The 25,314-nt window shown below is 34.2% G+C and overlaps 2 protein-coding genes across 3 annotated transcripts; both read right to left on the bottom strand.

Moving 5' to 3' along the window:
* Positions 1–4,403: 4,403 nt before the first annotated feature.
* On the bottom strand, positions 4,404–5,512 carry LOC129941388 (putative nuclease HARBI1). Its single transcript, XM_056050013.1, has 2 exons — positions 5,233–5,512; positions 4,404–5,172 (listed from the first exon to the last, which is right to left on the bottom strand). The coding sequence occupies exons 1-2, from the start codon at positions 5,343–5,345 to the stop codon at positions 4,734–4,736; spliced, it is 552 nt and encodes a 183-aa protein (XP_055905988.1). The 5' UTR covers positions 5,346–5,512; the 3' UTR covers positions 4,404–4,733.
* Positions 5,513–7,074: 1,562 nt separating this feature from the next.
* On the bottom strand, positions 7,075–23,098 carry LOC129938694 (protein CASC3). Of its 2 annotated transcripts, none has more exons than XM_056046387.1 (5): positions 22,319–23,096; positions 14,548–14,918; positions 14,265–14,468; positions 7,994–10,070; positions 7,075–7,904 (listed from the first exon to the last, which is right to left on the bottom strand). In XM_056046387.1, the coding sequence occupies exons 1-5, from the start codon at positions 22,463–22,465 to the stop codon at positions 7,716–7,718; spliced, it is 2,988 nt and encodes a 995-aa protein (XP_055902362.1). In that variant the 5' UTR covers positions 22,466–23,096; the 3' UTR covers positions 7,075–7,715. The 2 variants fall into 2 exon arrangements, with proteins under 2 accessions (XP_055902362.1, XP_055902364.1); XM_056046389.1 differs by having other exon boundaries at positions 7,735–7,904; positions 7,990–10,070; positions 22,319–23,098.
* Positions 23,099–25,314: the final 2,216 nt, after the last annotated feature.

Below are 25,314 nucleotides of genomic sequence, written 5' to 3'. Positions count from 1 at the left end.
TGTTGGATTTTTATAAAAATTAGCTGAATGTCGAAAATAATATTTTTGTTACATAAAATTAGTTTGAAGCCAATGTTTTTTATTTTTGAAATGTTAATTGAGTTAAAATTAAATTTTTAACCAGTTTTAGTATTGTTATTTTTATTTGTTGTCTTTGGTTTAATTTTTTTTAATTGCTATGATAAAAAAAAAACCACCCACTCAATTTGTTTAAAAGTCAATATCTTCATGGGTAATGGACGACGAAAAAAGTCCCAGAACTTACGGACGTACATACGTACACACACACGCACAGACAAACTTTTAACTTTTTTTTAAACTCTAGGGACTTTGAAACGTCGAAAAATGTAAAAAAAATTAATTCGACAAATTGGACCAATTGCAATAACGTCCTATGGGAAGTTAATAACATTTGAATTTTCTCAAGACATTTCTGTAGTTAATGTATGTACCTTGTTTAATTCATTCTTTTTATATTATTTACTCCTAAAAGAAAACTAAACAAAAAATGTTCGCACTGCTACTAGCATGGTTTAAAAATATCTGTCTCATTTGAAAATGATTCGAAAAAAGTATGTAGGTAAAACCTTAATTTTTCTAATTGGCAACCACAAAAAGTTTATATTCTGATTCTTTGATTAATCTTGTTGTGTTTATTTTTTTAATTGTCTACATTCCCAATCAACCAATAAAAAAAAATACATTATACAGAATAGAAATAATAATGTAACAAAAATGTCTTTTCATTGCCTCCCTCGAACTTTCGCTGAGTTTGTATACATTCCTCTCTATCTTCTGTTGTTTTAATAATTTATTTATTTTATATTGGAATTCTCGCTCATTTGTACCCCAATACATTCCACGTGCAAAACATATGGAACGAACTGTTTACTAAGTCGATGAGAAGATGTCAGGTGGGAGAAGAATTTGTCAAATGCCTTGCTAATGTCTGTAAAGATGCAATCGACTTGAGAGTGTTTATCGAATGCATAAAAACAAAAAGCAGAGAATTGTTATAAGTTAGTAGTTGTAGATTTTTTTTTTAAAACCCGTGCTTTCAGAGGAAAAATCATTTAAGGCAGTCTTATAATAATCTGCGAACATGTTCAAAATTGACTCTGGGAGATGGCTTGAAGAATTTTCTTACAAGATGGATATCCGTTTACATTTACTCACACACACACAGTATTACAAAAAGTCACAAAGTCGTATAGCAGTTCTTCGCAAGCTCTTCGATAGATTCGATTTCAACCAGTTGTTATTTATTTTATTTTAAAAGTTTTAAGATGCACTTCTTACCTTGTCGGGCTTCTATTTAAAGGTTTTAATAAGTGCTTTGGGTAGATCTACGAAAAAATCAAATAAGGTTTCATAACAACATAAAATCATTTCATCTAAACATAAATTTGAAAATAAAGCAAAGTTAATTTCGAGTAATGAGTTATATACATAGCTGAGTAATGTTACATTTTTTATAGTCATCAAACTGGATATGATTTTTACCTAACTTAAAAACATTACATACATTTAACGAAATAGTATGGGAACGATAATGGCGATCTTTATGTACGATCCTTGAATCTCACGGGATAGTAGCAGCATCAGCAGAAAAGTTAATAATAACCAATATTCTTTTTAACTTCCCATAGGAAGTTATTGTAATGGGTCCGAATTGTCAAATTGAAAATTTTGACATTTCTCGAAGTTTCAAGGTCCCTGTGCAACGAAGAATAATGTTTTTGACATCTGATACAATTTTGAGAAAAATCGAATTGACAGTTTTTTCTACAAAAAATAAAACTCTAAAAAAAATAATACTAAAACTTGGTAACAATTTATTTTCGACTCAAATAGCTTTTCAAAAATTTAAAATATTGGCTTCAAACTTATTTTATTTCACAGAAAATATTGTTTTCGATATTCAGTAATTTTTATATAAAAATTCCAACAATCCGTTTTTTCATAAAAAATAAAATCTACAAAAAATAGTACGCAAATTTGGTAAAAATTCATACGAGTATTTATAGACAAACTTTTAAGAAAGACAAATCGACAGACGGGATGGGAAGTTATCGGTGTGCGTCACATCCCAGCCTCTTTTTCAATTTTCATTTTGAACACCATTCAGCTGAATTTAACCAAAAGGTAATTTTACCGACATTGCATGTCATCGTTTCACAAGTTATTTTCAGTTTCTCTAAAGAAAGTGCCACTCATGGATAGTGACTAAGGCAATGGTGTTAAATAACGATTACCGGGCAATAGACATCATTGTTATGGAGGCATTAATCGTCACGATTTTTTTTGTCAAGGTCATAAATTGATGTTTAAGATCCACATCCGAATCTATAAGAAAATATGAAAAATTGAGTGAACTGTCTTCAGCGAAGTTTCAAACAAACAGGAGATCATTCATAAAAAGGAGAAAGAGTGTCGGAAACAGAACGGAACCCTATGGCACACCACCGTTCATTTCTTGGGTATTAGATTTAAAAATATCAATTGCTGATCTTTTTGGATATATGTATTTGTTTTCAAGTAATCCATTGCTTTTTTCTTTTGTTAGCGTCATAGAGTACCTATTTTTGAGAAGCCACGTTTGACTTTCATCATGTGCAAAGATAGTTGAGATACAATCTATAAACACTTCAAAAAACAGGAATGCGTATACACGCAAGTGTACTACCGTTTTATCTTGTTTTTTAAAACTTAAGGCCATGTACCTATTTGTACTACATAATTATGCGGATGTACGTTAGATTAACCAACGTTTTTAGGACATCTTTAAGGTTGTTGGAGATCCTTATATTTCCTGGTCGTTTAAAATGTTGGATTTTATTATTATTTTTTGACTACATCTCGATGTCTTCAAGGCGATGATTTGGATTGGTACATCTTTTTTTATTCAACCTTAAATTCGGAGCCGCGAATTAAACAAGCTTCAATTCGCTATTTATATTCAGAGCTTTAGCTTGCTTTTTAGCTCGTATAAGACACGCATCTTTTTTTTACTTGAAAGTGGAACTTGGGTTATTTTATGGGACGGGGATAATGAGGGTCTTAAAAAACAACACTTTCATTGCTCGAGAGAGGGATTTAATAGTCAATTGTTTTCTTAGCCTAAAGAAATAATAAGTATATTTAATAATAATAGTAATCCTTCGTTCATGACGGCGACCGGTAGACTTAGCCAAGCTAAGATAAATAAGTTGTAGGTCCTTTTTTGATGACGGAGTGTGCTTTGTTTTATACCTTGAAATCGAAAGTAGAAAGTGTTGATTTGACAAGCAGAATCTCTTGGAAATGTGAAACACGGTCGTACCTTCTTAACCCAGAGATGTATCGAATGATACTATTGAATGCTATGTTTAATTTATTTTTACTGATGAAATCGCAGTTGTAAAAAATTTCGCATCCATGAGTAAAAACAGGTATTACAAGGGTCCTTGCTAGAATTAGTCTGGTTTTAAATGGATTGATGTTTTGGGCGGTCCACAGCGTTCTAAACGTTCCATAAGTTTTACCTACTAATTGGTTGATGTGGTTATTCCAGGTCAATGTTTTATTGAAGATTACTCCTAGATATTAACTGGAATTTACGAACTCCAATGGGTTTTGGTTTAGAAATATGGAAGGACATTATGTTAAGTCTAATTCTTCCTTTGATATAACCATTTGCAATTACTTGCGTTAAGAACCAACCCATCGCACGACGCCGATTAGGATATCTTTTCTAGTTCTTGGTTCAGGGTGAAAGCGCAGTCGTAAATTAAACCCAAAGGACAGCTTTTGTAAATTTTAATATCATCGGTATAAAAATGTTTTGATACTTCATTCATAATTAAACCGATTTCATTCACATGTTATGAAAATAGAAGGGGGTTAAAATTGATCCTTGGGGAACTCCTTGTTAAACCGGAAGAATATCGGAGATTTTCATTTAAGAAAACAGCTTGCTTTCCATCATTAAAAAAGGAAGAAAGTAGTTTAATAGCTTCTGAAGATATGTTGAAACTTACTTAAGGTGGCGCTTCAGTCCTGTGTGAACTAGGGCCTCACCCATATGTCCTTTCTTGTTGACAGCATATACTTTGTTTTTCCCTTATTAACCGTTAAACCCATTTTTGCCTCTGCCTCTATACTCAAAAAAGCCCCATTGACATCACGCTGAGTTCTTACAATTATGTCAATGTCATCAGCATATGCTAGTAATTGGACAGACTTTTGAAAGATAGCGGCTCTAGTGTTGACGTGGGAGTTCTGCACTATTCTTTCAGGTACGATGTTAAAAAAAATCGCATGACAGCGCATCACCTTTTCTAAACCTTTTTTGATATCGATAGGTTCTGTTAAGTTGTTTCCAACCTTTATGGAGCAGCGTGTATTCTTCATGGTCATCCTGGGGTGCCAGCACGTAACTTGATACAACCGAGTTTAGTCGATACAATCGAGCATTGGCAGCACACATTTTGGTTCAATCGAGCTTCCTCGATTGTTTCGAAAGATTTGCCAGCACACAAACTTCAAATTGACGTTTGAAACAAAAGTTTTCACTCGACAGAAATAAGTTATCGTCGGCAGTGATTTTTGTGCGGAAAAATGGAAAAACAAAATATTGAAAAACAAAATATGTCAATAAATAAAAAACAATGTGAAATTTTGACTATTATTTCGTTTAGATGATTGCAAATCTAGACAAATTGATATGTACATTTTAGTATGTAAAATAGAATTCATAATATTACCACCATTGCATTCAAACTATGGAACCCTTTACGGTTGAAATAGATGTGCTCGTTTTCTTTTGGTCTTAAAATAGGAATATGAGTACCATCAACGCAGCCCGCTATTCCCGGTAGTTTAAAATTCCTATAGTAGTACTCCTTGCTGTCTCTAAATTTAGAGCAATCAAATTTAATCCATTGCGGACAAAACTTATTTTCCAGGAGACTCAACGTTCGGCGAAAGAACTTGGAAACTGTTGTCTGTGCCATACTTAGCAACACATTTGTTCCAACATTGGTTTGGTAACTCTCACTAGCTAGGAGATTTAATGTTGCACACAGCTGTAGAACTGGTGGAACTGATGTTCTTCTTCTGTCTTGTGGAAGATCTAACGAGCTAAGTATCATTTTAAAACATTCCTTGTTGACTCTAAACTGCTGTACAAAGCTAAAAAAAATTGTTTTACAAATGTTATACATAATCTTTCTTTTCTTTTTGAATATTTACTCATTTTCACTCAATTCGAATGGGTTGCTGTTATCTCTCAAATATCTTCTTTTTATTTTGGCATAGGACACTTCTTCGCCTTCACTTTCAGTCTCCGAATCAAAGAAAAACATTTCGAAAAAACTTATAATTGAAACTAGAATGGAATAATTTCAAAGAAAACTCATTTGACATTTCATTTTATAGTTCACAATGACTTTTTTAAGTAAAAGTCACAATGGAACTCGTCTCAAATTACGTGCTGTCAAAAATAATTTGTTTCGAGTTCATCGACGATCGACAATCCTCGATTGTATCAAGTTACGTGCTGGCACCCCCTGCACAACGGACGATGTCAAAATAGACATGGCTCTATACAGCTCGTCCCTGTAGATGCTGTCATGTGCGGCCTAGAAATCGATGAAAAGATGGTGGGTGTCGATTTAATGTTCTTGGTTTTTTTTCAGGATCTGCGGTAATGTGAATATTGGATCGACTGTGGACTTTCCTAGTGTAAAACCACACTGATAAGGACCTATCACGTTGTTGACGATGGGCTTTAGACGTTCACATATTACTGCAGAGAAGATTTTCTAAGCGATCTTAAGTAGTTAAGTGATTCATCTATAATTGGTGCAGTTTATAGGGTCTCCTTTTTTTAGAATCAGGCAAACAATACTGAGGTTCCATTCATCGGGCATGCTTTCTTCCGACCATGTTTAACAGATAAGTTGGTGCATGCTAATAACCAACTTATCTCCAGCTGCTGTAAAGAGCTCGGCATTTAAGCCATCCGCTCCAGCGGCTTTATTAGACTTCAGTTTAGATATGGAAATATTTACTTCGTCTAAGTCGGGAGGACGGGATTGTTGGCTTTCATCGTCTATGTTGAATATACCATTCTCTCTGTCAGATGGATTCGGTTCGTGGTCGCCGTTATACAGTCTGCAATAGTGGTCCTTCCATATCCTCAGCATTTGCTGCGGTTTCACTACGATGTTTTCACTTTCTTCTTTGCAGCCTTCAATTCGACATTTATGGACTTTTAAATTTTGTTTCCTCTGCTAAAAAACTTTCGAACTCCCTCTTTTTCCTTCTGAGAAGTCGGTGTTTTTCTCTCCTCCCCTGCTCTATGCAACGCCATTTTGCGTGCCCACTGTTTGGGTGCATTTGCCTGCCAAGTGTGTTTTCACATCAATACAGGGGTTTCCAGCACGTCAGAGACGGCTTCTCTGATTACATCTTGACAATTTTGCCACTGGTTCTCGATAGATTGTGATGGTGGTAGAGAACTTTGAAACAGGTTACTTGTGACTCGGTGGGAGAAGGATTTCTCGATCTCTTGCGATTGTAACCGTTCAACTTTGAATCTTCTCGCAGCATCTCCCTATTTCGTCCTAGGTCTGGAAACAAGAAGTGCTTACAATGAGGTAGTGTTTCGAGTCGGTGTTAGCTCCCCGGAAAAGTCGGACATTCATGATGCTGGAAGCGTGTCTAGCGTCGATCGCAATATGGTCAATCTATTTGACGGTAAATTGGTCTGGTGAACTAAGTTCCTTTGTGGATGTTGATGTGTGGAAAACGCGTATTGGCTACTATGACTTCCTTTGTTCTGATTGTTATTTGTTTTTTAACTAACTTCTCTATCAGCCCCATAACTTTGAATTTGAATAAGTTTTATTTGTTTGCTATTTAAAATCTACTTGAAAATATAGAAACCATATAGTTCCTCCAAAAATCAAAAAATCTTTAAGTTGAAATGAAATTTTAAAACCTTTTTGAATTTGAGTTGAACGTCGGTCGCGTCGACTTAACATTTGTGTTGTTAAAATCCAAAATGATTTTTGTTTTTGTATTAAAAGATTTTTATTAAAAGAATTCAGTTTGAATTTTATTTCATGATAAAAATAAATTATATTTAAAAATTAAAATAAAGAATAGATGATAACATTAAATGCTTTCTCGCAAATATCCAATTTTTGTTCATTATTTTTTTGTTTTTCTTGTTTGCTTATTTTCATTTTTAAATACATAATTTGTATCTATATTTCTATTTTAAATTCTAATAAGTATTTATTTTTGTTATAATTTATGTTTTTTTTTCTATTCATTTCATTTTGAAGTTTAAAATTTATCTGTTTAAAATTTTATATTTAAACAATATTATTTTGTTTGTCTGTCCCTAAACTCTAAAATTCATATATATATTTATAATTTTTGTTTAATTCAATTTAAAAGGAAAATAATAGGTTATTGCATGGTTTTATATGCTTAACGCATAAAAAGATACAATTTTATAGTATGATCTAAATTTCAACAATTCAATAAAAATAATCCAAGGAATTTAAGTTATAAACAGCAAAGGGGCGGAGACAGGGAAGGAGATAATAAATGTAGAGTGGAAAATAAAACAATGAGAAAGAAGTAAGAGAAAATTAAGAGAAAAAATATTAAACATGATTTTTAAAATAATCCAAACAAAAACGTTGCATAATAATTAACTCCTACTGCGGCGGAACAATGGCTGACTGCTTTCCAATAGTAGATTCACCGGCGGTGGCGAGGACGACGCCAGCACCAGATTCGGAATTGTTTACAACCATATTCTGAGTATTGGCATCTGGCACTGCTGACAACTGCTTAGAAGCTGCCGCTGCAGCTGATGACGATTCATTGTCCAACTGAGATGCATTCTAAATTTATGAAAACAAGCAATTAGAAAAGATTTGGAAAAGGATTTAAGCTCTGAGTGATGTTATGGTAATGTGCTTGGGATACCTACAGAAGATGATTCGTGTGTCCGGGATTTACCAACAGAGGACGGATCGGCTGCACCTGCTGCTGCGCCTACAGCTGCTGCCGAGGTGTTGGAGCCCTTGCTCGGATCGTCACTGGGTGGAGAAGCACTCTTGCGAGTTTGAGGTTGGTATGGCGCTCGCTGTACAAACATGTTGTCCAAAATGTGATCGATGTTCTCGGCACTGCCAATGGGAGCATTGGCTGACGCTGCCGTTGAAGTGGAACTGTTGGTCTTTGAGTCTTCATCTTGCTGCTGCTGCTTGTTATCTGCGGTACGTTTCTTTTCGGATGGCGGTAGAATTGGTATAGCGTTTGTGGGTCTTCTTTGAGGCAGTACTGGTGGACGAGCAGTCGGCTGCGGTGTAGGAACGAAATATGTTGTGCCCCCAACCGTGTTGAAGTTGGGGGTGTAATTGGTGTAGTTGGGATAAGAAGTGGAGGGTGCTGTCGATGGATTCGGGGGAGCCGCCTGAACATAACTAACACTGCCTGGTGGTACCTGAGCTGGGGTTGAAGCGGCTATGGGAGGTGCCATTGCGTTCTGGCTGAGAGGCTGCTGCGTTGCGGTCGGATTAAAGGCAAGTGGAGCCGCTGCGGTCTGCGACTGCAGGAATGCAGCCGGTGGCTGTGTGTACTGTAGTTGTTGGCTAGGCACAGCTGCAGGCGGTGGCGAGCTGTAATCGGGCGTGGATGGTGTGTAGTAGGTCGCTGCCGGTGGCCCAGAAGTTCCAGCAGCGTATTGCTGTGGTATTGTTGCGTAAGGCTGTTTTGCAGCAGTTGGTGGCTGCGGGGCTGCAGCTGGCGGCAAGCTGGACACTTGCAGAGCCTGCATCTGGGCCTGAAGATTCTCCTGATGATAAAGCTGCATCAAGTTAGCCTGCAGCAATTGCTGCTCCTGCATTATCAACTGCTGTGGTGGTGGGTGGACGTTCGATGTTATCTGTTGGTGTTGCTGCTGCTGTTGCTGCTGTGCTTCGTGTTGCATCTGCAACTGCTGAAGAGTATGTTGATCTAAGTGTGGATTACTAGGCACGGGTCCGGCAGTCTCATGTTGTGTCCTCTGTCTTAAGCTGGAATATCTCTTTGATCGCGCTTGTTCTTGCTGATTGACAACCTGCTGCATCTGTTGTTGCTGCTGCTGCTGGTGTTGAATGTCAACTATGTTGTTTTGCATAGCATTCTGATTTGGAACTTGTGGACTGTGTTGATTGGCCAATGTATGCATCTGGACGCTGCCAACATGGCTGGGATCGTTGCGATTCTGCGCCTGTTGCAAACGAGCAGACAAATTCGAACTTGGAGTTGTCACCGGCCGAGGGCTCTGAGTGCTGTGATTGTTTGTGAACTTCTCGTTTACATCTCGTGAATTATATCCACTGCCACTAGCATTATTGATTTGTTGTTGAGACTTGTGCACGGCTTGGCCTTGCTGCTGCTCATAGCCATTATATGACTGTTGATTTACTACCTTGACTGTTTGTTGCATATTTATGCCTTTGTTATTTGTATTCGAAGATGTCTTTTGGAAATTCGATGATTCTACAATGGACGATTGGTCAACAGCTTGGTTATTAACAATTGAACGCGTTATATTGACACCATCTCTGTCGATGTTATTGCTTCCTCGATTTGAATTCATATGGCCAGTGTGGGAGCGATTTTTGTTCTTGAATTCCATACCGTGTTGTCTGCCGCCGGGACGAACATGTTTCGTGTTGCCCGTGCTGCGTCTAATTGGTTCTTTGTTCTCTCCTCTGTTGGGGATTTGTTGTACACCACCTCCGCCACCGCCGCCAGCTGCTGCTGCAATACGATTTCGATCAGTTTGTGGCCGATCGAAACGATTCTCCTTTTCATCACGATAGCTTCGCGACTTGCGGGCTTTTTGCCTTTCTTCCAGGGCTGGAAAGTCTTCAGGACGCGGTGGTTTTCTTTGGGCATTGCTAGCCTTAATGTAGGCTGTTTCGTCTTCCCAATTTCGCGAGTATTTACTTGGACCGCGAGCATATCGGCGACGTCTGCGCGCTCTTGGCGGACCATCCTCATCTCTGATGTCATAGCTGAAATTTTGTTAATTGTAATGATTTTTTTAAATTAATTGTTTTAGATTCTTGAGTAAAATTATCATCCAACTTTTTTTGATCGGTCCCAAAGGAATCGAAGGAGATCCTTTACTGATGCCAGGGGTAAACAGTTTTGAAAACCAACGCTAAGATAACTTAATAGATTCCATTTTAGAGGTAACAAAACATAGAACTCCGGTTTTTTCCAAAATAGAAAAAGATTTAAAAAAACTGACCGAAGAGTTGCCAAAAAACTAGTACTATTAGTCTATGATAGAAAAAACATGCATATTGAGCTTTCTCAGCAAACAAGAATGAAGATTCTTTACAACTTCTCGACTCTGCAAGTTTACAGAATTTGTAAAAAGCAGGTAAATGGTCTGCATTATATAATACATAGCATTACATTATTTTAAGTTGTGGGAATTACAATTTTCGGATCAAACACTTCTATTAAAAGACAATGGCATACATAAAAGCTTAATACCTGAAGACTTCCATCAAATGCAACAGATTACTTACTCAACTATTTAGAAAAAAAGAGAAACAAAATTAACATTCTCCTGTCGAAACAAAGAAGGTGTTTTTGAAAAAAAGAGAAGAGAAAATGACAAGCTGGAGATTTTGAAGATGATAAAACTGGTTAAGAAAAAGAATCAGTAAAGCGTCATAAAAGACATAAGACACAAAGCTCGCCAGTAAGATCTCTTGATGGTAAATTGATCGCAAACAACCTGAAACAAAAAGCTAAACGTCTTGCGATTGTATTCAAACAATTCCAAGCTTATGCAGCTACATATCCTCTTTAGTTTGTTTAAAGAAATGACGAATATGAAATTCTTTTTTTTTCGCTCTAAAAAGTAAGAAGCTTGAAGTTATCTAATAAAAGATCTAGAAACTGCTCAAATTTTAAAAGAAATAGTTTTCAGAAGCTTCTTTATAGTTATAATAAATGCATGGCTTCACTTAAGATATGTATCAAATCAAAGAATTAAAGACCAAAATATAAGAAACATTTCAGAGACCAATATCACTTATAGCAATCATGGCATAAGATTAAGAAGATTTGGTACTGAAATGGCTCAGTAAGGTAATGGAAGAAAGAAGACTTATTCGGATTAATCAGTTTGGATACATGGGAGTAAAACAGGGGTGTGTTCTAAGTACTCTTTTGTTCATTCTATTTCTTGACGACCTGAATGATGTGCTTTGCGGTGGAATTTTGTGGGCTGGAAGGAAAATTAAAATGCTCATGTATGCTGATGATATTGTTCTCTTATTGGACACGACTCAAGGACTAAGTCGCATGATTTTGGACCTGGAAGAATACTGCGCAAAATGGAATCTCACGGTGAAATTGAGTAAGTCCCAAATAATGATATTTCGAAAGGCCGGTGGACGGTATGCCCAAAATGAAAAGTGGCAATTTGCTGGTGAAGATATTGAAATCGTCAAGGAATTCAAATATCTTGGCATGAAAATATCATCTAATTTATCTCTGACAAGTCACCTTTCCAACAAGCTTTAACAGAACTGAAATCAGTTTAAGTGCAAAGCATACACTTTTTGATGCGACTTCTATGTCATGTTTTACGCTGTTCAGGTTTTGGGTTACGACCAAAATGAAGAAGTTTAAAAATTACTTAGATTTTTTCTCAAGATATTGTACAAACTCCCTTCGAACAGTCCAAACTATATGCTTTTATTAGAAACGGGATTGTCGCCATTATTTACTGCAACCTTGAAGTTTCACTTAAATTATATAATGAAAGCAATGTCGCAGCCATCTAACCGTCTGACTAGGCTTGTTGTAACGCATGCTATCTCTTCCAAATCTTTGCTTTAAAAAAGTGGCAACTTTTGGCAAGAAGATACAACCTGGATCTAAAAGTTACGGTTGCTAATATGCATGCTTGGAGACAGAATTTGTATGTTTTCATAAGGAGACTGGATGAAAAACTAAGAGAGGAGTTTAAAGAGCAAGCGCAGTCATCTCTTTATAGACGATATTACTGCACACTTAATTATGACTCAAATGAATCCAATTATTTTCGGTATCAAAATAGTACCTTCAATATATCAACCATTTTTAGAGCAAGAGGAGAACTGATTAACTTGAATTTCAAACCACACAGGGATGATCTTCCTTTATTTCGCGCTTTATGTTACCTTGGATCACGAGAGGATGTATTCCATTTTATAGCAATATGCCCGGTTCTCAGTGAGATAAGAAGGGTTTTGTCCGACAGCTCGAAAATAACATTAGAGAGAACAACAATTATTAGAATGTATGTGAAGGATGGAAGCCGCCAAAATAATAGCAGAAAAATTTAAAAAAAAAGTTTATCAAAAACAAAAAATACCCAACCCATGTACTAAATATTTATTTAAAAAGAAAAATAGTTTCTTGAATAAAAAAAGTATTATCATAAATTGTTTTCAGAAAATATTATTTTACTTGCCATCTAAGGTGACGGCCAAGGCCATACCTTAAAAGGATTGTACGCTAAATATGTAATCAAAATTACTTTGAAAGAAATATATCAATCTATCTATCTATCAGTTTTTATTTTGAAATAAACATTTCACGATAAGATTTGGCACTTGGGACTTGAGTAAAAAGTTCATAAGGACCTTACAAGGCATTACTAAGAAATACTGAAATCTTATCTTACAAACGGACTCAAGGTTACTAAGTTATGTTCGGTGAGGTTGAAGTGGCTGTCCGGGATGGAATAAGACACACTTTCTCCTAAGCTCAATAAAACAAATGAGAATTCCTTACGTGAAGTAAAAGACCGATGATATAAGTGTGTTTGAGATCGTTTAGATCTTTATAAAAGAATTTTCCTATGTGGGTCTTTCGTTTTTTAGCTCGAGCAGTGTATTTACAGAGCAGGAAAGGTAATGTTTCCTTCTAATCTTCGTCCATACATCTTTTGCAATTTATTTCAGAATACGTCGAGCCGCGTGTTTGGTTCTGATACCAATTAACGAACTTATATGCAATCAGCTTAGTGATATTAAGCACCAAATGTTTTCCGGAGCCTAACAGATGGCTATGTTAATGTTAATATTAATGTTATTGTTATTGTTATTGTTATTGTTAATGTTAATGTTAATGTTAATGTTAATGTTAATGTTAATGTTAATGTTAATGTTAATGTTAATGTTAATGTTAATGTTAATGTTAATGTTAATGTTAATGTTAATGTTAATGTTAATGTTAATGTTAATGTTAATGTTAATGTTAATGTTAATGTTAATGTTAATGTTAATGTTAATGTTAATGTTAATTTTAATGTTAATGTAAATGTTAATGTTAATGTAAATGTAAATGTAAATGTTAATGTTAATGTTAATGTTAATGTTAATGTTAATGTTAATGTTAATGTTAATGTTAATGTTAATGTTAATGTTAATGTTAATGTTAATGTTAATGTTAATGTTAATGTTAATGTTAATGATGTTTTTGAAGTGTTCAATGTAGCCAGTTCATTTGCTTAATATTTTTCTGGAATGTCTCTGTCTCTATGACCCGGTATCTAGCAAAGGTGAATGTTGAACTGCCGCACTATTTATGTTAGAGATGATCCAAAGTTATGGACTCTTAAAGAATCTGTACGAACAGAGTCAAGAGATTAAATAGCGTTTTGAATATTTGAAAAAATCTGGATATCAAATGTTAACATCACGTTTTATTTCAGCCAGGTCAAGATTTCTTCTATAGACAAAAATTCCGCATGGAATAAGAGACTTAGTTTTGGCCGTTCAGAGTACACTCCAAGATTACGAAAAATTAAAATTGAAGCCGGTTACAACAAGGGAGTGTCCTAGGGCCAACATTGTATATTTTATATACCTATACAACGGATGTTCCAGTTAACATAAACTCTATCACTGCAACCTTTGCTGATGATACTTTAATATTGGTGCAAAAATTGCAAAAATGCAGTAGGAAAAAGTTTAAGGAAAATGCTGAGCCCATCAAAAAATTGCAAAACAAAGGAGGCCGTCTTAAATGTAGAAATGACGTTGGAGACTAAGAAGAAATGTTTCAGCCTCATGTGCTGATGGTCTTAAAGCTATGGGAAATTATATAATTATTTCTCCTAAAGTAAAGAAAAAATCTTTAATAGTTTCTCCTAAAAAATTCCCTTTGGATAGAAAATATAAAAAAGAAAAACTTACCCGTATGCAGACACAAGTTCTGTTCGCGATTTGGGTGCTTGTTCGCCAGCAACAAAACGATCATGAGACCAACGATCCACTCCAGATGCTGGTTGCCATTTTTTCATAGTTTTTGAAGCCTGAGAAATTGTTGTCGGCGAAGTTGACTTATTTTCTCCTCCAACTTCAGTTGTCTCAGCTTTGTCTTGAGACGGTTGACCTTCCCTGAATTCAGAAAAAAAAATTACATCTTCCCAAAAAAACAAACAAAAATAATATATATTTATTTGTTTAAGTCGCTCACGGTTCATCAGCAGTACGATCATCGTGCTCGTAGAAAGTTCCCTTCTTAGGTATATATTGTGGATTGCTTCGATCTTCATCTACTTTCTTAGTATAATCAGCTTGTTCCTGCCCATCGCCACGTTGTCTTTCAGCATCAAATTCAACACTATCCGTGTCACTATTTCCGACTTCTTCAACACTATCATCATCGTCATCATCATCTTCTTCGTCGCCTTCTTCATCGTTATCATCATCGTCTTCATAGTCGTCATGAGTGCCACCTTCGAGGTCACTAGCTGTGTCATACTCAGAATCATGATGATGAGAATTACTTGATTTTTCCTGATTCGGCGATGTTCCCAGCTGAGCAGTTGAAGATAAATCATTTACCTTTATTTTTTTTTGTGGGTGATAAAAATAAGAATATTTGTAGTTGTACATTAATCAAGGGTTAATTTTAAATTTTATTTTTGCATATGTTTTGATCGTGTAGTTTTGTATGACAGGTTAGGGATTAAAGAGATTTCAAGGAGATAAACACAAATTTATTTGGCCTTAAGGTTATATAAGACAAAAAAAAGAATTGAAATTGCACTTCCTTTGATGCAAAGAGGAGGCGCGTTTAAACAATAGAATTCACGAGGAAAAGACAACAACAAAGACGCATTAGCAAACATTCTAAGTTGAAATTCGATACCGATGCAAATTTTGCTTGAGATTCTGAATATTGAAATAAAAGGTTGATGTACGCTAAAAAAATAATACAATAGTGGGAATAACATAATAATAATGATATCAACAATTGATAGGACTTCCGAAATTGAAATCAGTTGTAAACTCTTGGGATTGGATATTTCAAAATAAAATTTGTTATAGAAATTGCGACCAAATAACAAGGACAATTATATTAGGTCCGTGTTTAAAAGTAAAGTAATAGTTTAAGTAAAGAAGGTTGTCCTAGCAGAACATCACATTCTTAAAAATCTACATATCTAACTTAATTGATAGAAAATACTGTCAAGTAAATGTCCTTTGAGCTGTTCGCTTCAATTCTTTTGTCAATTGAATCTTACAAGGCTGCAGATGGAGTTAATTTTGTTCAAAATACGATCAACTGAACTTCGTGAAATACCTAGTTGCTGTGACCGACCCGAAGGCGAACAGAGTTATGTGGACTTATTTGAACACTGCCTTCTACTACGTCCACTTTTGCTTGAGATCGAATGTTCATCTAATTGGTGGCATTCATGCTCACAGCTAAATTTTTCGAACAAATAAGTTATAGTCCCTCGGATGATATAGGATAAGAAACACAATGTAGGTTAGATTAGGTTAAAGTGGCTGTCTCGGACACACTTATTCCAGTTTAATGGCCCATTGTAATACCACATGCATTTTGAGGCTTCATCCTAAGCTCAATGGAACCAGTTTAAATCCCTTACGAAACGTGAGAGGCTGATTTGCTGATATGATTTAAATCGTTTAGATCGTAAAAGAATTTTTTAAGGTAATTCTTGCGTTTTTGAGCTAGAGCAGGGCCTCATTTATACAGCTTCTTACCCACGTGACGAACTTTCCTAGTATACAGTGCCTGGTTATAACACCCATTATCGAACTTACATGCTTAGAGATAGCAAACACCTTGATCGCTTTAAATCTAGTGTTAGCCTGACACGTGTTTATATTGTTCCACCTGGTGGTTGCCTTCTTCCTGGAATGTCTCTATGGGCCGGCACCTAGCAGAGGATATCAGATGTTGATATCACGTTTTCTTTAAGCTAGGACAAAACTTCTTTTATCGCCAAAAGTTCCACCTGGAACACCCTACAATGATTGGGCAGGCAGAATGAGAGACTTAATTCCAGTCGTTCAGAGTACATACCTCAAACAACCCCTTCTTTTGTTTTTGAACCATCTTTATAGAAATGGATTGACTCATCTTCCAGGAATGCCCTATCCTCCCAGAAAGATCTGGAAGGTATAGAAATCTGGAAGTTTCTGTCGAAGTGCAGTTCTGGGGATGGTGCAGTCTGTGTGATTTGGAATTGATCCTAAATACCTAAGAATTACGAAGTGGCCAATGTTGTTGTTAATCCACTGCGACGAAGCTTTGGGGCGAATAGCAGAGCTTGCAGCTATTTGTTTGTGGCCTACCATTTTATATGAATTATACTCGAGTTTTGGACAAATGAAGCCTTTAAGACTAGATAAAGATTCGAAAGAAGGGTGACAAATTTCTTACATCTTCGGTTACATGATCATTAACACAAAATGATCTGTAATTCACTACCATTCACAAAAAGCGGCATTAGGGATGGTTTAACACTTTGAACATGAGGAGAGAGAATGTAGGTTTTTTAAGACAGATTACCCAGAGAATTTTGGGGTAAAATATATGCTTAGACTGTCAGGCTCAAATCGAAAAAAAAAAACAAAGTACTTATGACTTACAAAGCTTAACTATTGATGTGGACTAGGAATGAAACTATAAAACTCGAATGATTTATTAAGAAATCCCATTTTTATAACAAAAGTTAGTCTTTGAGGATTTTTCAATAGTTCATAATGGTAGTACCTGTTAGGTGACATAGTCAGGGATTGAACACAATGATATGACAGTGCAACATACTAACCATCACTCTAAATGCTGTTTATTTTATACTATAAGGACTACAAGCCGATTTTTCTTGGGTCATGCTAGCTAAGTTACGTACCCAACGAACAAAACGAGCTTAATTTCTGCCACAATATAAAGGCTGGTGTTTTAAGTGTTTTTTTTTTAAATCATAGGTTATTTTGATACTCAAAACTGCTTCGTGCTTAAAAGTTTAGGCCGGTATCAGTTCACATCTTGTGCTTTGGAAATCATCCTAATAAAAAAAGTGAACAGCGGGAGTGGAGGCATCATTGGTTAATCTGTTTTTCGAAAATTAACCTTATTCCAAAATCTGTTATCAGTTGTCTTTGAAATCTAATCGGCACATTGTGGTTTGACAGATTTGGCTTTTTTTTGTTGTGTGGAACCATGAAGGACCGACTCAATATTTTCAACAAAGGAAAGTAAACGAACGAGCAACGTCAGCTAATTATAAACAAAATTCTACCGAAGTTTGAGTCCAAACTTCATTTTTGGCTGATTGGGTTCGTCAATAATCAAAACACGCGTTTTTAGCCGAATGAAATTAACCACAGTGGTATTTTGAATGAAGTCGGGTTCTATTCATAAGTGTTTTGGTTGTAGGTACTTCAAGCTGTTAATAAAGTTCTCAAATAGTTTGCGATTTATTTGAAAAAAAGTTGTCTAATTATTATTGAAATAGCCTTTATGAAATCACTTTTTTTACTTCATAAAGTTAACGATTTTAAGTGGTGCAAGTTTTTGTTTTGACAGCAGTTGATTGTAATGAGTTTATTTCTTTCCGATTTCCTCATTCCATGCGTTACAATTATATACATTTTAAAGCTATGGCTTTGCCGTCAGCTATTTACATAATGTTGTTGATATAATAGTTTTCAAAAGTTATTCACATAAAGTCTGTTATCACTTTACCAGTAATATTTTATGATTTGAAATTTCTTTCAATTAGTTATAAAAGGTCTTTGTAGTGGAAATTGTTCAAAACTGCAATTCTTTCTTTCCAATTTAATTTAACCACGGCAGGGAATATTTTATACTTGGCTGAGAGGTCAATTGGATTTTTTAAAAAGATGTTGCGCCATGTTACGTATCTCAATTGGAGTCCCAAAAAATGGGAAACGGTCTTGATTTCTGTCGAATCAAAGTTCAATATGCACGGATCGGTTGGAAAACATCATGTAAGAAGGCCAAGAGGTGAGAGAATCACACAAAAATACACTAAAGGGACGGTCAAACATGGATGTGGTTCAATTTTGGTCTTGGACTGCTTCTCTGGCCAAGGAATAGGGCAAATTCGACAAGTGTATAAAGTCTGAAGACTATGTAGACATCTTTGTAACACCATGCTTACTTATGCCCATTGGGAAATGGACGTTCCAACACGACAATGATCCCAAGCATAAGTCGAATTTGACACACAAAGTGGATTACAGAACAAAATATTGGGGTTTTACCATGGCCAGTCCAATCCATAGACCTAAACCCAGTGAGAAATTGTGAAAAGAAGAATTGGGAGCAACATTTTTAAGCACAAAATTGACACATTCGCTGGAATTCATAGGCAGTGGAATGACATTCCAAGAACGATTATTAATAACTTTATAAATTATTATTATATAAAATAAATGGTACGCAATTAAATATTAACATTTCCTTGCCTTGAAGAAAGACAATAGTTTGAAATTAAGAAGTGAGGTCTAAGTTATATGTTGCAATTTTACCAACTATGATAGTATTTAGTTATTTATTTTTTGTTTAAGTGAAGAGTGTTCATTTTTTTCCAACAATTATAAGATAATATCAAAAAAGTTTAGAAATCCAAATAAAGAATTTGCCTATTTGATTTTCTAAACAATTTTTTTTAATGTATGTATAATGTTGGAGGTTCTAGTTGCAATTGTCTTGCACAGTACTGCATGTTTAGGCTAACTGCTGATCTAAAGACCATTACTTTATTTGTTGAAGTTTATGTTAAGTCCATATTCATTGCAGTATTTCGCTAGGAGATTTAGAAAGTATCACAAGATCATCTGCAAACAAAAGAACATTGATTTTTAAATCAGTGAAACGTATTTCACAAGGAAAAGTGTTCATAGATAGATTTAAATCTAAAGAAGATGGGATTAAAATCATTGTTTAAAACCAGTGCTTCATTATCGTAAACGTTCTCATTTTATTTTTTGTTCTGTAATAGTGCGTGTGTAAGGCTATAATTGTATTATTTTTTACTAACAACTAACACATGCACTTATGATAAACCTCTGATCGTAGTTTGACGCTTGCTATAAGCTTACTACTTTCTGAAAATTCTGAAATGTAAAAAAAAATAGTCCTCCACGTAATGAATATAGAGTGAAAACAAAAGTGCATTTAGAAGGCAACCTTGTTTTACTTCAGTATCAGTTAGATAGATAAGTTCTTTATTCTTATTAATGAATTTATATATTACATTGCGCTCGAATACATATGTAGGCATAGTTAACAATAATATTGCATAATAAGAATAGTTAGTGAAAACAATTTTTTTTAAAAACAGTGGTGGGGCTACAAAAAATATAATGGAAGAAAAAAAATTAATATAAATTATACATTGAGAATTATGCATTAGAACAATAAAAATTGTTTTAGCGAAAAGAAATTTGAAAACTAAAAATCTTTTTTAAAGTTAAGTTTCAGCAAACAAATCAATATTGTTTGCTGAAACTTAACTTTATTTCTTTTAAAAACGCGAAAATAATGCTTAATTTACGGACTTCTATAGGAAGCGTATTAAAAAGTTTGCAGGAAGCAAATAATTAGGAGTTTTTGTAGCTTATCGTACGAAAATATGGGATATTCACAAAATAAAACTTCTAAGACTTCGTATGTCGAAAATCGGACTTTCCAAATATCCAGCTTTTTAAAAAAGCATTTTTAAAACTTAAAAAAAATATAAGTGTCTAACGGGAAGAATTTTTAAGGACCTAAAAAGTTCTATTGATGATTTTAAACGATGGGTTTACAAACGTTACGTATAGCTGATTTTTGAATAACGGTGAGTTGTTGTAGTTTGTTGACACATGCACCATCCTAACACGGGCATTCCATGTTGCAACTTTGTATACAAAATTCCAAAATATACCATCTTCAACAAATTGGAAGAGCAATGTTTTTTTCAGGTAGAAGATAGTTTTTTAAAATAGCAATTTGTTTGTCCCAGTTAAGGTTTTAAATGCCGAGGTACTTAAAATCTTCAACTTTTTCAATTTCAAAACAGCTATCATTGCAATGGTATGATTGAGTATGGTGACCATTACATTCACCATAAAGTAACTTATGACTGATGCTATCGTGAGAATGAAAAATTATTGGTATGTCTGGAGAAATACTACCTCTTAGGCTGAAAAACATTGACTTTGTGTTGCTGCTAAACTCATGTTTAGCAAACCAAAATCTTAGTAAGTGAACATCATAGTTAATATATGAAATTAGATTCAAAGGACTATTGCTACAGTATGCAATATCAAGTTCATCGCCAAAGGCTCTGACTTTACCTCGGAGAGCAAGTGGAAAAGGGAATTAATGTAAACCAAACATAAAATTGGGCCCAGCTCGGATTAATGTGGGACTCCCGTACAGCTGTTTTTGGCTCGGAATACAATTTGTTTATAACGTGTAAGAATTTCGTTAAAAGTTCATATTTTGGCAAGAGCAGGAGAAAAAACTTTGCCAACCAGTATACTTTAAAGAACACATCAAGGAATATCAGAATATCACGCCTTACCTAGTTTTTACAAAATAATCGAGGAGTAAAGTTTTCATGAGAAAGAGACAAAAATAACACACGCATCAAAGACGATAAATAGTTGAGACTTCAGACTTCAAAGGAGAATGTTTATTATTTATTTTATTTTTGGAAGCCATCGCAAGTGTAAATATCTAGTTTAAAAATACCTATGTTGATATGATAATAACATAAAACGATGACGACGTAGTTACCATTATTTTGAATCTTTATGCATTGTAAATGAGTTCTTTTTATGAATGAAAACAGAAAGCAGGTCTTGCATATATTATTATTTCCACCCCAAGATAAAAAAAAATCAGGTTTTATCTACGTTTGTTGAGAGAATGATGCATTTTCTATTTTCATACAAATTTGTATGATTATTTATGCTTTCAGGATTAAAGATTCCCCCACTGAATGAACTGACCAAAAAAAGGTGGTTACTTAATCATTGAATAAAATAACCTGGAAATAATTTGCCGCTCTGATATCATCAAAAAATTCCTCTAACGAAAGTTTGTCATAATTTTAAATAAATCGTTCCAGTTAAGGAAAACCTCACAAAAATTATTCTCAACATGACTTAGGTGCCTATCTCTCCCACTGCAAAAATGTACGCTACTGCATTAGAATGTTAATAGAGCGCTCTCACCTGGCGGCACAAAAACACAAAACAAATAAATAAATACCCAAAAAGGTGGAAATGCAATCCGATACGACACACATCCGATTCCGATTCGATTCCATTTCCAATTCCAATTTAAATCAAAAAATCATTCTTTCACCTGACGAAAATTTAACAGAAAAATAATGAAAAAAGAATCTTAAAAAAAAAGAAAGAAAAGAAGTCTTCATCTTTCTATCTGCCACTGCCATTGTCGAAGTGTCGAGTGCTGAGTGTCGAGTAGTGCCGCGTATATATTTTATGGCAATTGGAATCGAGGTCATAATAAAGCAGCCCGATGGATGATTAAACGAGACAGCCACCGCCAAACTTTCATTTTAATTGTGCAGCACACAACACCACAGCACAGCACTCTCTCGTCTTGCCTCGACTTCTACTTCTACTTCTTGCCTTCAGCTTTCAGCCTTCTTCAGCCTGCTGAGTGCTCTAGCTCTAAAACCTATATAGGTAGACCTATACCTATGTAATTTTTTCTTTTTTTCTTTTTAATTTCATTTTGATTTAACCTACGTTTTATTTTCGTTTGATGTGTGATAAATTTTTCACACCATGCATCGCTTCGCCATCGCCATCGACGAGCGACTAATCGGACAAATTAATAATATTTTAATATGTATGTAGAATAATTATATTGTTTAAAGAACAAGGAAAAGAACGAATGATTATGAAGACATATGAAAATAGGAAATATATAAAATTACCTCATTTTTAAGATTTTCATTTGGTATATCAGCAGGAATCGTAGCAGTAGCAGTAGCAGAGGCAGCAGCTACAAGCGAAGCCGCAGAGTGCTCCGATGATGGAGGAGCTGGTGGCGCCTGTGATGGCAAATTAGCAACTTCGGCCATTTAATTTGTATTTTTATTTTGTTACACGATCTTTTGTGTAGCAGTGTCTTTTATTTCTTGATAAGTTTTTAATTATAATTATAATTTTTTCTTTAAACTTGAATTATTATTTTCGATCTTAATCCAAAAGAAAAACACAAAATTGCGAATCGAAGGCGAACTATCACATTCACAATCACCAAAAAATAAAATTACCGTGAAATGATTTTTGCTACACTTTCTTGAGACTTGAAAGAAGCAGAACAGAACTTAGAAGAAGGGAACAAATGCAAATAACAGGAAATTTTTTCCTTTTCCTCTTTGGTTTCGTCTTTCTGATTTCTGAATGAATCTGAATGTCAGAATTTGCAAAATTGAAGAACTTTTCTTTAGAGAAATTGAGAAAGTAAACTGACGAAAAATAAAATGCAAGTACGTAGTTTTTCTTTTTAGAGGTGAATTTAATTACACGTTTAATTGGAAATTAGATTATTGTTTTATATTTTGAGAGATATTGAATTTTTTTTTTGATTAATTATAAACTTTTTGGGGTTTACCCTTTTGTGGGTATAATTAATAAAAGAAAATTGAAATTTGTGTGGCGAAGAAGCTCGATCTTGAATGAACTTTCTGAACCAACTCTTTTCATTTTTTTCGTTTTTCTTTCAGTTTTCGCTCAATTCTTTTTTTTTCTTCTTTTTGCTCGAATTGACAGATTTGTCAAAATAAATAGGGGGACATTTTTATTTGATGCAAGAGACATCTAGGTTTCAGTTTAAATGACAAATGACAGAGAAAACGCTTTAATTTACATATTTAAATATTTGATCTTTTAAAAATACTTTTTTTTTATTATAGCAGTTTTAAAAACTGAAAAATAAGTTTCATCCAAATATCTGTTTAACTCGTAGAATGACGCTTTTATTTACAAGAAATCAAAGTGATGTTCTAAAAAATAAAATACCACTAAAAGTTGTTAAAAAATTACTTTCGACTGGAATATCTTTTAAAGATATTAAAGATCTTGTGTTTAAACTAACTTTATTTAAATGTTGATTTGTGAATTAAATTTTTTTAACTCATAAGTCTGTTGGTGACTTCTGAATTAATTTTTATTATTTAATGATTTTTCAATTCCCAAACCTGCAACCCTGTTTCTGACATCTTTGTTGTAGGTAACTTGTTTGCTAAACACTTTCAGTCGGTTTATTTTGACAGCTGTCTATAAATAATGCAAACTCCTAAAATAAAAATATTAATATGTATAGTTAGTTAAAGTTTTTCCATTTCCCAGATTGAGTTAGCGTTGTCTAAGTTTAAGGCTGATAAACACCTGGACGTGACGTAGATCGAGTTTCACTGATCATTTTACGAATGTGTGCGAAAACATTGGCTGTTCTTTTAAAAATTATTTATAATCGTTCACTTGTAAATGGCGAGTTTCTAAATACTAGAAAACGTTCAACAGTCACACTTACTTCCAAATCAGGAAGTTGGCAAGATGAATCATTCTATCGTCCAATTTGTACAATTGCCACGATTTACAAATTTTTTTCTATGACAGATTAACTCCTTTTCTTTTCATTTATCCATACCAACATGGTTTTGTAGCAGGTAGATCCACTGCAACTAACTTTACCGTTTTTAATAATTAAGTACTTGAGAAAGGTTGACAATATTATGTTTTCTGTACTGACTTTTCTGAAGTATTTGACAGAGTCAGTCATGATGTTTTACTTAAGAAGATAAATAAAGTAAGTTTTCATTCAAACTTTTTAAAAACGGTTCGTATAAATAATATTTTTTCTGCACCGGTATATGTTACGTCTTGTGTCCTGCAAAGAAGCCATCTTGGTTCTCTTCTTTTTTTGTTGTTTATAAACAAAATAAAATTTGAACATGATTGTTTTCTTCTGCAACAAGATCTTGATCTTTTAACGGACTGGTGTTTAACTAACTGTTGACATGTAAACATTTTCCAATGTCAAAGCGTAATGTTTGCTCAATTAATTTTATTTATAAAATAAATCATATGCCATTGTCCGTTAAACCTTTAAAAAAGATCTTGAAACAAAAAAACTTGACTTTGTAAATTATATAGTTTTTTTAGTTTTTCAAGGCTGTTCAATGTTTAGTTTCATATTGCGTAACTTGAAAGAGTTTTCCGATCCACACTCCTTAAAGTGTTAATATTTAGCGTTTCTTAGGTCTGACCTTGAATGCTGCAATGTAATCTGGAATATTTCATATTTTATTCATTCATTTCGAATTGAAAAGATCAAAAAACGTTTTACGAGAGTTATAAAGATTTCAAAGGAACATAGAACTTCCTTCCTATGAAATGAAATGTGTGTAAATTACTTGGTATTTAGCCGCTTAACATTCGTAGAAAGTTCAAAGAGGTTATATGTTTGTGGCACATTAGTAGATTGTTTTGAAATAAATCGTTTTTTAATGTCAAATACTGTTTGCGACATTATTGATTTCAATGTTAGTAGATTTTTATTAAAAACAAATATATTGTTAATTTTTTGCTGTGGTATTGTTTACAATTTAAAATTGTAAATATCATATTATCAAGTTATCACTTAAGTAACTATTGTAACTTTGGTAAGTGAATAAAATAAATTAAAATCGTTTGTGTTGTGCCGAATTTTAAGATGCGTCTGGGCTTTCGCCAATACTACTGGCTACAGCAGCAGTATTTTTAGCTGCTCGTTTGGTTAACAGTTTGAAAAAGAAAAATTCTGACTGAAACTTTGTTCTTAAAAAGATTGTTAACCAAATAAATAGGTGATAAATAAATACAAAAAAATAAATCAAATTTAGTTTTTCTGAATGTACGTTCTAGGCTTAAATACTCATCATTA

The sequence above is a fragment of the Eupeodes corollae genome, chromosome 1, assembly GCF_945859685.1.
Source record: "Eupeodes corollae chromosome 1, idEupCoro1.1, whole genome shotgun sequence".
Taxonomy (NCBI): Eukaryota; Metazoa; Arthropoda; class Insecta; order Diptera; family Syrphidae; genus Eupeodes; species Eupeodes corollae.
Note: the sequence above shows the minus strand (reverse complement) of the source record. Positions and strands in the feature narration are given on the sequence as shown.

What these genes read in the sequence shown, in the direction of transcription:
- LOC129941388 (XM_056050013.1), bottom strand. Translation starts at nt 5,345, where the DNA reads ATGTTTTTCTTTGATTCGGAGACTGAAAGTGAAGGCGAAGAAGTGTCC. An exon ending in TTCGAATTGAGTGAAAATGA is followed by an intron (nt 5,173 to 5,232) that starts GTAAATATTCAA and finishes AATTTTTTTTAG; the next exon opens with CTTTGTACAGCAGTTTAGAG.
- LOC129938694 (XM_056046387.1), bottom strand. Translation starts at nt 22,465, where the DNA reads ATGGCCGAAGTTGCTAATTTGCCATCACAGGCGCCACCAGCTCCTCCA. An exon ending in GATCGTACTGCTGATGAACC is followed by an intron (nt 14,469 to 14,547) that starts GTGAGCGACTTA and finishes TTCTGAATTCAG; the next exon opens with GGAAGGTCAACCGTCTCAAG. An exon ending in GGACACACGAATCATCTTCT is followed by an intron (nt 7,905 to 7,993) that starts GTAGGTATCCCA and finishes TCATAAATTTAG; the next exon opens with AATGCATCTCAGTTGGACAA.